The sequence below is a fragment of the Coenobita brevimanus genome, chromosome 105 (assembly GCF_032717465.1).
Source record: "Coenobita brevimanus isolate Jiangsu-jjx chromosome 105, ASM3271746v2, whole genome shotgun sequence".
Lineage (NCBI taxonomy): Eukaryota > Metazoa > Arthropoda > Malacostraca > Decapoda > Coenobitidae > Coenobita > Coenobita brevimanus.
The window spans coordinates 25508984-25524144 of record NC_137058.1 but is presented as its reverse complement, the minus strand read 5'-3'; the positions used below and the strand labels follow the sequence as shown (position 1 = coordinate 25524144).

At 42.4% G+C, this 15161-nt stretch overlaps 1 protein-coding gene across 1 annotated transcript; it reads left to right on the top strand.

Annotated features, from left to right (window-relative positions):
• The first annotated feature begins 3354 nt into the window (after positions 1 to 3354).
• Positions 3355 to 15124, top strand: LOC145416211 (dual specificity protein phosphatase 23-like). Its single transcript, XM_080285224.1, has 3 exons — positions 3355 to 3684; positions 10461 to 10624; positions 13881 to 15124. The coding sequence occupies exons 1-3, from the start codon at positions 3423 to 3425 to the stop codon at positions 14082 to 14084; spliced, it is 630 nt and encodes a 209-aa protein (XP_080141350.1). The 5' UTR covers positions 3355 to 3422; the 3' UTR covers positions 14085 to 15124.
• The last annotated feature ends 37 nt before the right edge of the window (positions 15125 to 15161 follow it).

The following is a 15161-nucleotide window of genomic DNA, read 5'->3' as shown; positions in this document are numbered from 1 at the left end:
ATGATCATCTTTCTTAAAACTTGACTGATCACTTGTAAACTTGAATCTGTCACTCTTATCATATTTGCAATCATCTCTCCTAACACCTGATTGATCATTTATGGAAAACTTAGGTCTGTCACTCTTATTATACTCAGGTTCATCTTTTCTTAAACCAGACTGATCACTTAGGGGATACTGTGATGGAGAAGCATGTCCATGAAGTACTGCCCCAGTGGTAGTGTTCTCCTTATGTTTGACTCGCCATCCTGTGGCTTCAGAAGTGGTAATGTTCTTCTGCTGTGCATCTCTTTGTCCAAAAGGTTCAGAAGTGTTGCCTTCTCTCTTTGTCACCTGTGTCACCTGCTGGCTCCTTGGTATGAATTCAGGGACGTCCGGAGACAACATTACTGTACCTGTTGAATAATAAAATATTGGTAGATGGTGGAGGCAGAGAGGGAGAGAACATAAGATAAAGGCATGGAGTGGAGAGATACCGGTACTGTATATGAGAGAGGGGGATGTGTTGGAGGGAGGGCAGCCAAATGGCAGAGGACAGGGAGACATGGATTTGATATGTTTGTGGTCACCCAATACAGGATTATGGTGTCTGGCTATAGACAGATACACAGACAGACATTTTCCAGTGGTGCAGCCAATATAACTGATTATACAAATGTTCTTCAACTCCCTCTCCCCTCAAAGAAGCATGGTGAATAGCAGGTGAAGGGCAACTTGAGCCTTCAGTTCACCAAGCTCGTGTTCAAATGAGCCATGGGACTATACAACAATAAAAATAATATTGCTGCTGTGGCCCATGGGTCATCTGGGTGCAAACCAGGTGGAGTGCAGGCTGAAGCTGCTGTCTCCTGCATCATTCCACCTTTTGCTTTCACAGCCAGGTTTGGTGCTGTTTGCCCTGGTTTGTGTAATGTTATAGTAATACTTATAATAATACTGTAACAATAATAATAATAATGATAATAATAATAACAGTAATACTGGTACTAATAATAATGGTAATAATAATATTAATAGTACCGGTAACTGCAGATTTTTTGTTTCTTAAATGCACCACTTCTACTGCATGTTAAAGAATGCAGTACCGACAAAATCTTGAAATAACATGACTAGCTACAGTATACCATCTTTACTTTAACTTGGCCCAGGTTTCCATCCTTTTGAAGCCTATTTCATATATCATAAGAAAGAAAAAGACAATACAGTACAGCAACTCTGCATCCTTTCCATGATACTTCTTCATAACTAGCACCATATTCTAGTGCTAATCTTTTGGCACAACTCAGCAATCAAGATGGAGAGATGGTAGTTTTAGGATAAGTTGAAATTAAAGTTGCATAGCAATTCATAGGCTGTACTGCATCAGGAGAGCACCTAGTAAACCCACTTTTTTGTGGGTGTGAGAAGGGAGTGTGAGCTGGGGGAAGGGCAGTGAAATGGCGGGATACAGGGCAACATGGAGGCAATTTGTTTGTGGCCACCCTTTACGGGATTAAGGCATCTGGCAATTGACAGACAGAGATGGATGATGCTTTATAAAGTGCAAATAACACACTTCCACAACCTTTGATTTATAAAGTGAAAATAACGTACTCCCACAACTTTTCATATCCATTACGCCTACCCTACCTTCATAATCATATTACGGGTATGTTCAATAATAGGGAAAAATATTATTTCTATTATTACAAGATGAAGCTCTCCCAGATTTTTTTCTACGGCTGTTATGCAGGAATACATAGGGGAATAACTATATGCCAATAGAGGTTTCCTGTTCATATACAAGCTGCCACTAGAGAAAGTTTCAGTAAAATTAGAGAACAGCTTTAGGGCACATATACTGTACATCCATTGTTCAGACATGGAGGGACAACAAATGAACTGACATACAGTATGCTTACTGCCCCAGTAATCCTACACCCACCATCCTTCTAATCAATAAGGCTGTACTGGTAAGAATAATGGTAAAAATAATACTCAGCGACACCATTGATATTTACAGCTATATTTAATGAAGACTGGATCCAGGAAAATGCTGATAAATCTACAGTAGACTGGGAAAATAAATGTACCGTACAGTGCTCAGCTGAAAAACTTTTTCTGCATTGCTCTTATTTCAAGTATACCAATTATAAATGCACTGACATAAATAATACTGTACCTTTATCATCCCTGTGTCATATTTTTTTACAGTCTTCTGTAATAGTATAAAGTGATGCTAAGAAGTTAAAAATTACTATAAATTTGTTTTGGTTTAGGCCTGCCATTGCTGGCAAAAGATAAACTGTGGTTGTACCATTGTGGGATTCCTATCCAAAAATACTTACCAATACCAACACCTCGTACGTATACTACACTATCTTCCACTCACAATGCAACAGCTTCCAAAATACACAACGGCTTTAAAGAGCTGTGTAATGGCCTTGAGTACACCACTGATGCTGCAGCCTCACATCAGCTACTCAGTATTACGTAGATAACTCATTGTAAAATTTTTTTTTATTAAATTGTTTGGTAAATGTCTTTGGATCAGTTACATGAATTTTAATATTACCTTTTCCTCAACGCCACGTCAAATGTCATCTCTAAGATTTTCCCCGATATCGAGAAGAACTGCTATGATTCCAACCAAAACAAATCTAGAGAAAACTCGATTTAGGGATGGTTTACTTCAGAGACCTCTCTGTTTCTATATCTTTCTGAGTAATGTTATCCATACTTTATTTTTGCCCCAACAGGAGCTCAGGGGCATCGGGGCAGGCTACTCGGCCCATCGATATACTGCCTCGCATGTCTCAGTGAGCAATAAATATAAGGCGTTTATTGTGTCGCCCGATTTGATCATATTTATTGTTGAGAAAAATACAGGAGTCTCCCCTCAAAATTTGTGCTGGCCCAGGGGTGGTTAGGTATATCAATTAAATCAGGGTAACTAGTCAGTGTCACTACTACTGCTCTGGCTACGCGATTGTTCCTCTAAAAGCTACAGTAGGTCCAATAGCGAGATTTTTAATGTGGAATATATAACAAAAGTCCTGTTGTATTAAATTTAATCAACGTACAATCCTCATTTGTGCTGATTAAAGTGTTCACACTGACCAGACTTTATTCACCCACTCTCACATTTTTAGCTCATGTCTGGGTCCTTACCTCTCCTCTTTTGTAACACTGGGTGCTTTAGCCTATCATCCGGTTGGGGTGCCTTAACCCACTGAACCACCAGGTATCATTTGGTTATATGGTTACCACGCAGTGTGGTAAATAATTTCGTGTTTCGTGGGTTACAGAAAAAAAAAAATCGTGACGTCACCATCAGCTGTAGTTGATAAACATTGGTGGGTGACAGGCGATGATGCAACAGAGGTCCTGAAAGCAGAGACCCTGTAAGATAGATAAAGGGTACTGTCACTGGTGGTGTAAAAATGGAGTCTGAGGTGGAAAGTGTGCATGAAAGCTTTGAAGGTGATGAGGTACAGGAGAGTAGCAAGAATAATGAAGGGAAAAAGAGAAGGAGCGGGAACAAGGCAAGTCACACCGGTAGTTCCAGCAAACCAAAAAGAACGATGGACCTTGACCTGAGTTATGCCTCCCCTCCTTGGAACTTCTCCTGGGTGGTTCATGGTGAGGTGTGTGGATCTGCCTGGCCCGAGAGTGAAGCAAACATCGCCTTCTTTAAGAATGAAGGTAATCATTTCAGTAATCCTTGTTTTAGAGCACTGTTCTCACTTTTTACATTCAATTTTACCAGTAAGTCTTTGGTAAACTACAGGTAATTTATTTATTAAAGTTTAGTTATTACCTAGAAAGTTTATTTGCCAGTTTTCTCCACTTCACAAGTTGATATAGGGTATGGTTTTGTAATTTAGTACCATATCATTCTCTTGATTCATAATGAGGGTTGTGTGTATATGCAGTTAAAACTTTATAGGGTAATTCTTTACCAAATGGGCACGGCAATTCCACCAATATTATAGCAAACTCATGATCTCAAGGTAAGTAATTTTGGTACGTAAGCAACACAGTTAAGTGTTCCATTGTGACTGTAGGAAATGATTGGGAAGGCTAAATATACCTGTTTTGGGGTATTTAAGGAAGCAACCAGGTTGCCTGTGGCAGTGTTTACCGACAATCTCTCCGACTGGCCGTGTTGTTTACTAACCTTCACTCCGACTGGACATGTCAGTGTACCCCAAGTCTGAGCAATGGGAAACTTAATGGTTCAACCAAACCTAACTTAATCCAACCTAACCTCACTTGAGGTTGACAGCTAGCTTTCAAATTCAAAAATGTGCCTTAGGAACAGTAGGTAAATATGGCCGGCTACTGGCAGACAACGGTGGAATATGTAGCCTACACATTCTAAGTCCTCATTTATAGCCTTCAGATTAAGCTTATAAAAATCCCCAGTAGCTGCGGTAATCCAGGAATAATAACAAATGATGTGCGAAAGACTCATTTCAATAGATAATATGGGAAGGTCGCGCCCATTTGTTGAAAAATTAATTTTTATCGTTATTGCATAAGGCACCACAACATTGTTTCATCACGTGTAGTGTTTTATTGGTATACTGTATATTTATCACTCTATAGCAAGATGCCATGTAAACTTTTCCAAATGTGAGTAAAAGGTCTGATTACTGTAACCCCTTTAGTTCAGTTATATGGTTTATTTATTCTTCAAATTTTCAGATTATTTTATCCAGCTTTGAGGGGGCTTCATGCAGTGAATGGATAAATGAAGACCATATGAAAGGTCTTGAGTTACAATAAAAAAAAGGGTCTTTAATATTTAAGTGTCTGGAGATAGCAGACTTAAAACAGAATATCTGTGCTTCTGTTGCCAGATGCCTTAATTCCATAAGGGGTGGCCACAGACAAATCACCTTCACACTACCCTGCCCTCTGCCATTTGTTAGCTTCCCTCCAGCACACACATACCAGTGCCCTCATATATATCTTCATTCATATCCCATCCTTGGTTGTCCCATCCCCTTTCCATGTTGACTTCATTCACATACTCTTCTAGTCAGTCTCTCATTCTCCATACTCTCCACATGGCAAGGCCACCTCATAGCATTTCTCCTAACACTTTCAGTTGCATCCACATCAATAACACAGTGCTTCTTTACTTCCTCATTTGTCAGCACATTGAAGGGGTTTAAATTAATCATTAATGGAATACTGCATATCATCTATCTATCTATATCTATAGCCCGACGCCCTAATCCTGCAAAGGGTGGCCGCAGACAAAACGCCTCCAAGTCACTCTGTCACCCACCATTTGACTCCCCTCCCCCCAGCTCACCCCCCCCTCCCTCATATACCTCTCAACTCCATCCCTCCACCTCATCCTTGGTCTACCCCTCCCTCTCCCTCCCTCCACCTCAACTACATACACCCTCTTAGTCAGTCTTTCATTCTCCATCCTCTCCACATGTCCAAACCACCTCAGTGTATTTCTCCTAATCTTTTCAACCACATCCACATCTACCCCACAACGTTCCTTCACTTCTTCATTCGTCAACCTGTCCCTCCACGTCACTCCACATGCTCCTTTCAAGTAACTCATTTCCACTGCTCTCACTCTTGACTTGTTCCCCTCTTGCAAGGTCCAGCCTCGCTTCCATACGTCAGGGTAGGGATCACAATACATGCAGTGACTTCTTAACTTCCATACTCACCTCCCTATTTCTCATCACTGCTTTCAGTGTGCCAACAACCTTCCTTCCCTGCTGTACCCTTTCACGTACTTCATCCCCCAAAGTTCCATCCTTACTCATCACACTACCCAAGTACTTGAATGCACTCACATTCTCCATATCCTCACCATCCAACCTCACTGCACACACTGTGACTTCATTCCTCTCAAACACCATAACTTTACTTTTGTTTACATTAACTTTCAGCTTCCTCCTCCTACACACTGTCCCAAATTCATTCACCAAACCTTGCAACTCCCATTCATCTTCACTCAACAATACTGTATCATCAGCAAACAGCAACACCGGAAGCTTCCAAATCTCACCCTCATTCATTAGGGCCACCCCCACATCTACTGCCCTACCTTGTACCTCCTTTACAACCCCATCCATATATATATTAAACAGCCATGGAGACATTACACACCCCTGTTTCAGTCCCACATTGAGATCAAAGAACTCACTCAGCTCACCATCCACTCGCACCGTAGCCTCCTTCGTACATACTCTTCACAGCACTGAACAATTTCCCCTCCACTCCATATATTCTTAATACCTTCCACAAACCTTTCTTATCTATTCTGTCATAAGCTTTCTCCAAGTCCATGAAGGCAGCGTACACTTTCCTTCCCTTCTCTAGATACTTCTCCACTTTGTCCATTTCTCCTTTCTCTGAAATCTCCATTCTTGGAGATTTCAATGTTCACCACCACCTTTGGCTCTCCTCTCCTTTCACGGATCCACCTGGTGAACAAGCCTACATCTTTTCTATCCTTAATGACCTAGAGCAGCTTGTACAGCACCCTACCCGTATCCCTGACTGCCTTGGAGAGAGCTCCAACATACTTGACCTCTTCCTCACAACCAATCCTTCTGCTTACTCTGTTAATCTTTTCTCTCCGTTGGGCTCCTCCGATCACAACCTTATTACCTTAACCTGTCCTATCGCTCCAGTACGGCCTCAATGGACCCTCCAGGGAAACGTCGTCTCTGGCATTTTGGAGCTGCGGACTGGGAGGCCCTCAGGCAGTACTTCTTTGATTTTCCCTGGAATGATTATTGCTTCCATGGCCGTGAGCCATCTGAGTGTGCCTTGCGCATTACGGAGGTTATTCTCTCGGGCATGGAAGCATGCATTCCTTTCTCATATCCTTTGACTAACGCAAGAAAGCCTTGGTTTAATCACGCTTGTTCTAATGCTGTCCGCAACAAGGAGAGGGCCTACAAAAGGTACCGGAGCCAACCCACCCCTGAATCACATAATCTTTACGTTTCTGCCCGGAATCGTGCTAAGTCTGTTCTTCGCTCTACTAAAAATAATTTCATCCATACTAAATGCTTTCAACTCTCCAACTCGAATTCTTCTCGCTCCTTCTGGTACCTTGCCAAAAATCTTTCTAACAACTTTACCTCATCATCCTTCCCTCCTCTTTTCTACTCTGATGGTTCTGTAGCTATTTCTTCTACTGATAAAGCAGATCTCTTCGCACAGACTTTCTCCTCCAATTCCACCTTAGACGATTCCGGTGCTGTTCCTCCATCACTTCCCCCCTCTGACTTCCTCATGGCTGACATTAAAATTTCTTCAGTTGATGTATTTTCTGCCATTACTGGCCTCAGTACTAACAAGGCATATGGGCCTGATGGAGTCCCTCCTGTTGTTCTCAAAAACTGTGCTTCTGTGCTTACACCCTGCCTAGGCAAACTATTTCGCCTTTGTCTGTCAACTTGTACCTTTCCTTCTTGCTGGAAGTTTGCTCTCATTCAGCCAGTCCCAAAGAAGGGTGACCACTCCCAACCCTCCAACTATCGTCCAATTGCTTTAACGTCCTGTATTTCAAAAGTTTTCGAGTCAATTCTTAATAAAAAAATTTTAAGGCATCTTTCCTATCACAACCTTCTTTCCGATCGTCAGTATGGGTTCCGTCAGGGACGCTCCACTGGCGATCTTCTCACCTACCTTTCAGACTCCTGGTCATCCTCCTTTCGGGACTTTGGCGAAAAGCTTTGCCATTGCACTTGACATCTCAAAGGCTTTCGATCGAGTCTGGCATAAATCTTTAATTTCCAAACTGCCCTCCTACGGTTTCTATCCTTCTATCTGTGCCTTCATCGCTAGCTTCCTTTCTGGTCGTTCTATAGCAGCTGTCGTAGGACGGCCATTGTTCTTCTCCTAGATCTATCAACAGTGGTGTTCCTCAGGGCTCTGTCCTATCACCAACTCTCTTCCTTTTATTCATCAATGATCTTCTAAGCTGTACATCTAACCCTATCCACTCATACGCTGATGACTCCACCCTTCATCTTTCCATTCGGTTCCCGCAACGCCCATCTCAACAGTTACTTCAAGAAACAAGGGATGAGGCTATGGCACACCTAATGTCTGACTTGCTCATATCTCTGACTGGGGTAAAAATAATATGGTTGTCTTTAATGCATCTAAGACTCAGTTCTTACACCTATCAACCCGACAAAATCTTCCACAGGTATACCCACTAATGTTTAATAATATTCAGATTAATCCTGCATCATCCTTGAACATGCTTGGGGTTTCATTTACTCGGGACTTATCATGGAAAGATCATATTACATCTCTTGTAAAATCTGCTTCCAAGAGATTGGGTGTGCTAAGCCGACTCCGCTCTTTCTTTACCCCTGCACAATTGTTGACTCTATACAGGGGTTTTATCCGCCCCGTGTGAGTACAACTCTCATGTGTGGGGAGTGCTCCCCACATACAGCTCTTCTCAATAGGGTGGAGTCAAAGGCTTTTCTGCCTCATTAACTCTCCTCCTCTTACTGACTCTTCAACCTCTGTCTCTTCGCCGCACTGTTGCATCTTTATCTCTTTTCTATCGCTACTTTAATGGTCACTGCTCCTCTGAACTGTCTGCTTGCATTCCTCCACCTCTACGACGGGCGCGTAGCACCCGTCTGGCAGCAAACTCTCATCCCTTTTCTGTCCAACTCTCTAATGCAAGAGTTAACCGTTACTCCCAGTCTTTCATTTATGCAACAGGTCAGCTCTGGAACTGTCTCCCTCTGTCTGTATTTCCTCCTGCCTATGATCTCCAGTCTTTCAAACGTAGTGTGTCCAGGCATCTCAAAATGATCGGATCTTGAATTTGGCTCTCTATTGTATTTTGTTTTTCTCTTGGAGGGAACTGTTACTGCGGGCTCATGGCCTTTGGTTCCTTCTTCCTCGCATTAAAAAAAAAAAAAAAAAAAATCTTAGAACAAATATCTGATCTACACACCCTTTTCCCTTCCTAAATCCCCCTTGTTCTTCTCCAACTAGCTCCTCTGTCATATGCTTAACCCTATCAATGAGTATTCTACCATATATTTTACCAGTCACACTAAGAAGGCAAATACCCCTATGGTTACCACATACTTCTCTCTCCCCTTTTCCTTTGTACAGAGGAACATTTATACCTGATTTCCAGTCCTCTGGAACCCTTCCCTCTTCCCAAGCCAATCTACACAACTTCCATATCCACTCCACAACAATCTCACCCCCATACCTAAGCATTTCACCACACACTCCATCAATTCCTGGGGCCTTTCCCAGCTTAATCTTCTTCATCGCTTCCACTGTTACTCCTCCGACCTACTGATCTCTTCCTCCCTCCTCTCATCTCTTCTTCTCCCAGCCATTCCCCAACCACTTATACTCACACTGCTCTCACTCTCTACATTCAACAAATCCTCAAAGTGCTCCTTCCATCTCCTCAATTTCTCTCTCTTCTCCACCAACAATCTATTATTCCTATCTTTCACTCCCCTACTATTTCCCCTTTCACACTGCCTTACTTTCTTTACCTCCTTCCAAAACAATTTCTTACTCTCCCTCCATTTCACACTCAGATTCCTCCCCCAAACTCTTCATCCACTTTCTTCTCTTACTCTCCTTCACCAGTCTCTTAACCTCCCTTCTCCTGCTCACATATACCTCTCTTTCTTCTCTCTCATCTTCTCCCCTACCTCTACTCGCCAGCCATTCACCATATGCCTTCTTCTTGTTTTGTTCCACAGCTCGTTTCACCTCATCATTCCACCATGCTGTCCCTTGCACACCCTTGCATCTCCTCCCTCACTCCACAAACCACCTCACACGCTGCGCTTATCTCTTCCGTGAATATCTTACATACATCTTCCACCCCTTCCATCTGCTCTAGCTCATACCTTCCCAATCTTTCTTCCACTATGCTCTTATACTCTGTCCTCTTCTCACTATCTTGCAATTTCTCCACTCTTCTCACAGGAGCTGCTTCCTCCTGTCTTCCCCTTCGCCTCCTCAGCCACTTTCTTTGCAGCTCTACCTTGGCCATCACTAAGTGATGGTCCGAGACTCCATTCCCCCACCCTCTCCACACCCTTGCATCCAACACTTGTCTTCTCATTCGCTCATCCACACACACGTAGTTTATCATTGCCTTTCGTTCAACAAGTTCACCATCCATCCTCCTCATTACTCTCCATGTATACCGGTGGATCATCTTATGATTTTAAAAGTAGGTGTTGGCTATTGCCAACCCCTTACCAGCACAGATGTCCACCAAAGCACTACCATTCCCATCTACTTCAGCTGGCACACCCCACTGACCAACCACTCCATCCACTCGTACATTCCCAACTTTGCCATTCATGTCTCCAATCAACAGCACTCTCTCGCTCCTCTCAAACTTGTCCATACATGCTTCTACTCTCGCCCAAAACTCATCTTTCACTGCATATCAACTTCCTCAAATTTACCCTCAGGTGTGGGATTCATAGTAAGCCTGAGTGAGGAGCGTAAGCCACACCGTTCAGCGAGACACCACATGGAGTGTCACCTCATCCCAGTGGAGGAATTTGAAGACCCCACCATGGATCAGATTGATGAGTTTATGGATATTTGCGACAAGGCTCGGCAGCAGAAAAAGGTACGGATGAGTATGTAGCTCGTTTTAGTTCATTATATGTGTGACTGTCTTTAATTCTTAGGGTGCAGCCACACTTGCCCCAAACACATGATTGTTTTCTTTCGTTTCTGAAGGTTCCAGCATGCTTGCATGCATCGGCCTTGGTCACCTAATGGTGGCTCTCCATGTTGCCCAATCTCTGGCAGCTTCCATATTCAGTCCAATATCCCTGATGTCACACTCAGTGACTGTCCCAGGTCTTTTTCGGTTAGCCTTTCCCAACCCTACCCCTAACATTAGCTCATCTCACATTCTGCACCCAATTATCATCCCCCATCAGTATGAGGCAATAAGGCTCAGGGGTCAAATGAATGCCTAGACTGGGGTACTGCAGCAGCTTTGTTTCATCATGTTAATCTCAAGGCCGCACCCTTATGTTGTACCATGCTGGACATGGTATTATAACTGACTCCATGACTGTGATGACTATATATTTAGAATAATTAACATTTTGTGCTTTCCATTGTATTTTCTTACCGTGTAGTTGTCAGTCCTTACATAAAGTCTAGGATGTTTGCATATAAAATGTCACTTTAAATGAAACATCTTTAAGTAGAATGTGCTTCATGTTTATGACAGAAGTTAAAAGCATGAAAAGCTCAGTTTCTGACCAAAAGAACTTAACAGGTCACAAGGAACTTTTAAGTTAAAAAGGTTTTACAAGTATTTCATCAGCAGTTTCATAATAAAACCTGTGAAATTACTTTTTTCATAATAAAACCCATGAAATTAAATGAGGACTGCCTGTGTTTTTTAAATAATTCAGCCCTTATTTTCAGTTTCTAATGCAGATATTCCATCCTGCATGATGACTGCCTGGTGATTACTGGTATGACTGGCAGAAGCATCCAGTATTGGGGGATTTATGCACCAATGCCATACACCCATGTTGTTTGTGCAAACTGCACTATAGCTAGGTATTTACTGTACTGTTATATTGGGGGTAATGATACACATACCCGGTACTCAGTTTGGTACCTTTCACTGGTACATTTGCCCAAAGTTCCAGCTGTAACAGTCATCTACATGTATAATTAATATCCATCATCAGAATAACTAAAATGATGGTGATATCATTTGTAGATCAACCCTGGCCTATCTGGAAGAGCAAACCCAACTGCAGGCAAGCGTTTGCCCTTGCTGGACTATCCTGTGCAGTGAACTAATGTTCCCTTGTGGGGGACATGCGTAGGTACCTAACTTTTTGTTGCAGGTGGAACTTTGGACAACTATACCTTTTTTAGGACGGTCTTGAGGGTGTAGCATTGCATGTCATCTTGATTGTCAGTGAACTAGCTCTGTCTTACAGGTAGTATGAAATGCAGGTTTGTGTAGATTGTTTGACCTGTGAAGTGGAGCCAAGTAATAAAGGCTTTAATGATGAGTACAGTAAATGGATGCTTTAACCATTTCACTGAGCATGCAATTTGATGTCATAAAGTCAGAGATGGGGTAAGATCACTTTTGTCAGTTCATTTTCAGGTCAGAATAAAATCTGAATTAATCAATTCCAATTCAAGTCATTTCATAAGCTTTTCAATTCCAGTTTAACACAATGTTATATGCTGTTGTCAGATATCATCATCTGATTTTTAAATAATGAAAATGGTAGGTGGGGACACTCACCATCCACTCACTCGATATAGTGCTGCTATCAGGTGACTGCCTTTTCCTCTCTTCCTTCCTTCGTTTCATTCCTTCCTCTTCTGTTTTTCTTTCCATCATTCTTTCTTCCTCCTTCAGTCTACGAGTGACTCAACACTGAGTGACAAACCAAATGGTTTCCTGTACACCAGGAAACCATTTACTGCACTGGGTGGTAACCATACAGTATAATCAAATTTTGGCGCCTGGTGGCTTAGTGGGTAATTATGGCACTCCAGTCAAATTGGGCCAGTGAAGGTTTATATCCAAGGGATGGTTGGAGCTATAGCTCACATAATGCCCCTCAGGGATGAGTGAGGCTGGTCACTCTCATTTTAAATGTCAGGACCAACTTGCCTAGCCCCGGGCTCCTATGCTTCTTATGGGGCAGCGTAGGATTGGATAATGATGATGATGATGATGATGATCAGTTCCAATTCATTTCAAATTCACCTTTTTTTTTTTTTTTAACAGTTCCAAGTCAGCTGTGCGTGACAGAAATAAATGGAGAGAAATTGTGAATGAATAAGTGATGACGCAGACCTGAGGGGATATTCTCCCGCATTTGGTCTGATCAGCTAGTCAGGTCAGGTGCGGGTAAGGGGATGGGTCTGTTATGATGTGGCAGGGGTAAACCAGTTCTGCTGTCGGGCCCTGCTGTGGATGTCACTGCTTGCATTGCGCAGTTGACCCTTGTGCGGTGTGATGCGGTGAGGATCTGTCCGTTCTCCCCTTTGAGGCTAAGATGCGAATGAATGTGTTTGAATGGATGAGTAAATGGAGAGTGAGTCGTCCTGTCTCGGCTACCTCCCTTTCCTTGGGGGAAGCAGCCTAGGTATATAGAGATAGATAGAAGTCAGTTCTAGTTCAGTTCATCATTGACCCTTTGTCTGCATACATTATATGATAGGATAAGATATCAGCCTCAAGTTGGCCCTTTCATATTCCACTGTGTTGAAAAATAAATGTAACTACAGTGCCGAATGGTACCTGATTGATTGAATGGAAGGATTATTCCTTATACACATGGAAAGCGTTGTTTATTGAGAGTTGGAGTCAGGTCAGAACCGCTGTATTTTCTTACTGAACATCATAACATTGAAATCAAGACACACTAATTGGTAACCAGCCCATACCCCACTGACCGGCTAATGTATGGCCCGGCATGCACTACAGGTGCAGGGAATCTTTGAACGAACGAACTAATTGGTCATTTGCGTAATTAGGTACAGTACAGAATAGTATTGTAGTGTGTGTGATTAATCAAAATTCAGTGGAATAAAAGCTATGCAGAATGAGAGATTGACTTGGAGAATGTGAGTGAGGTAGAAGGGGAAAGGAGAAGAGGGAGACCAAGGATGAGGTGCAGAGGTATATGAATGAAGGTGGTGCAAGAGGAAATGTGGAAGGGGAAACTCTGGAGGAGGTAGAGAGGTATATGAATGAAGGTAGTGTGAGTTGGAGGGAAGGCAGAGGAGAGGATGTTATAGAGGCAATTTGTCGTTTAACACCCCCTCTGGGAGTGAAGCATTTGACTTTAGATAGATAGATGAAAACTGTGTTTTTGTTGCAGGGTGTGTGTGTCCACTGCCGGATGGGGCGAGGCAGGACTGGTGTGATGCTTGCCTGCTACCTGGTGAAATATTACAACAAACACCCCAGCTCAGCCATCACCACTGTGCGGCTTATGCGACCTGGCAGTGTTGAGACCAGGGAGCAGGAGAGAGCCGTGAAGAACTACTGGGATTATTTAGCATGGGGACAGTTGGCAGCATAATGGCATAACAGTGTAGGTTCATTTTCACTTTTAATTGTGTCGCATACCACTGTACACAGGAGAGAGCCTTCAGGGCATACTGAGACTACATACACTCCTGTACTTAGTTTTGGGGCATCTGGCAGCATAGTTGGGTAATGGTGTAGGTTTTTCATGCATCCGTCATCCAACCCAGTAGTGCCCGTCACAAGTATAGAGGGCTAAGGAACTTGTCAAGGAAATTCAGGTGAGACTGACCAGTTACTTGCCCATTATTGGCACTATGTGGGCCATAAATCCAACGCACCCCTCAGTATTAGACCCTTATTGGCCATATCCAGACTGCCTGGGAAGGGTGTAGATTTTTCACATCTTCAAATCCTGTAATCTCCAAGGTAACAGATCCATTTGTAAGCAAATTAGTTTGGAAAATTTTTGGAGCTTAAGGTAGTGGAGTAGTTACAGTAAGTGAACTGAGAACAAATTAATATTGAAAGCTTGTGGAGTGCATACATGGAGTACATGATTAAGAGTGTGAAGCTATGCATGTGGTGTTTGAAGGATGTCAACTAGTAATAAAGGAACAGCTTTGCTACATGTGAAGGATGTGAAAAAGCAGTAGAATAAAAGATGCAATTAGGATGTATTAAAGAGAGAGGTTTAATGAAAGGAAGGAATATTCAGTAGTTACTGAGTAAGAAATGTGTGTATAGGTTAGTAAATGAAATAAAAACTAATATTTTGGAAAAAAGGGAAATAATATAATGGAAGTTAAGTGAACATGAACTACTCAAAAGATTGACACTGTTGTGGAAATAGGTGTGAAAATGTAGGAATATGTGCATGGGGGAGAATGTGAACATGCGAGAGATGAAATTGGGAGTGCTAACAAATGAAGACAAAAGAACAAGTACATGGAAAAAATGTGAAGACCTTCTGGGAATGCATACCTTGATGGAATCACTCAGCATTTTTAGGTAATGGCAGAGCCTCATTTTCAATATATTGCTTTCTACACTTCACAAGGTTATGTATACTCTCCTGTAGTAAAGTTTTCATGAAGTGAAATTTTCCAATTCTTTTATTGTCCTGTAGGAT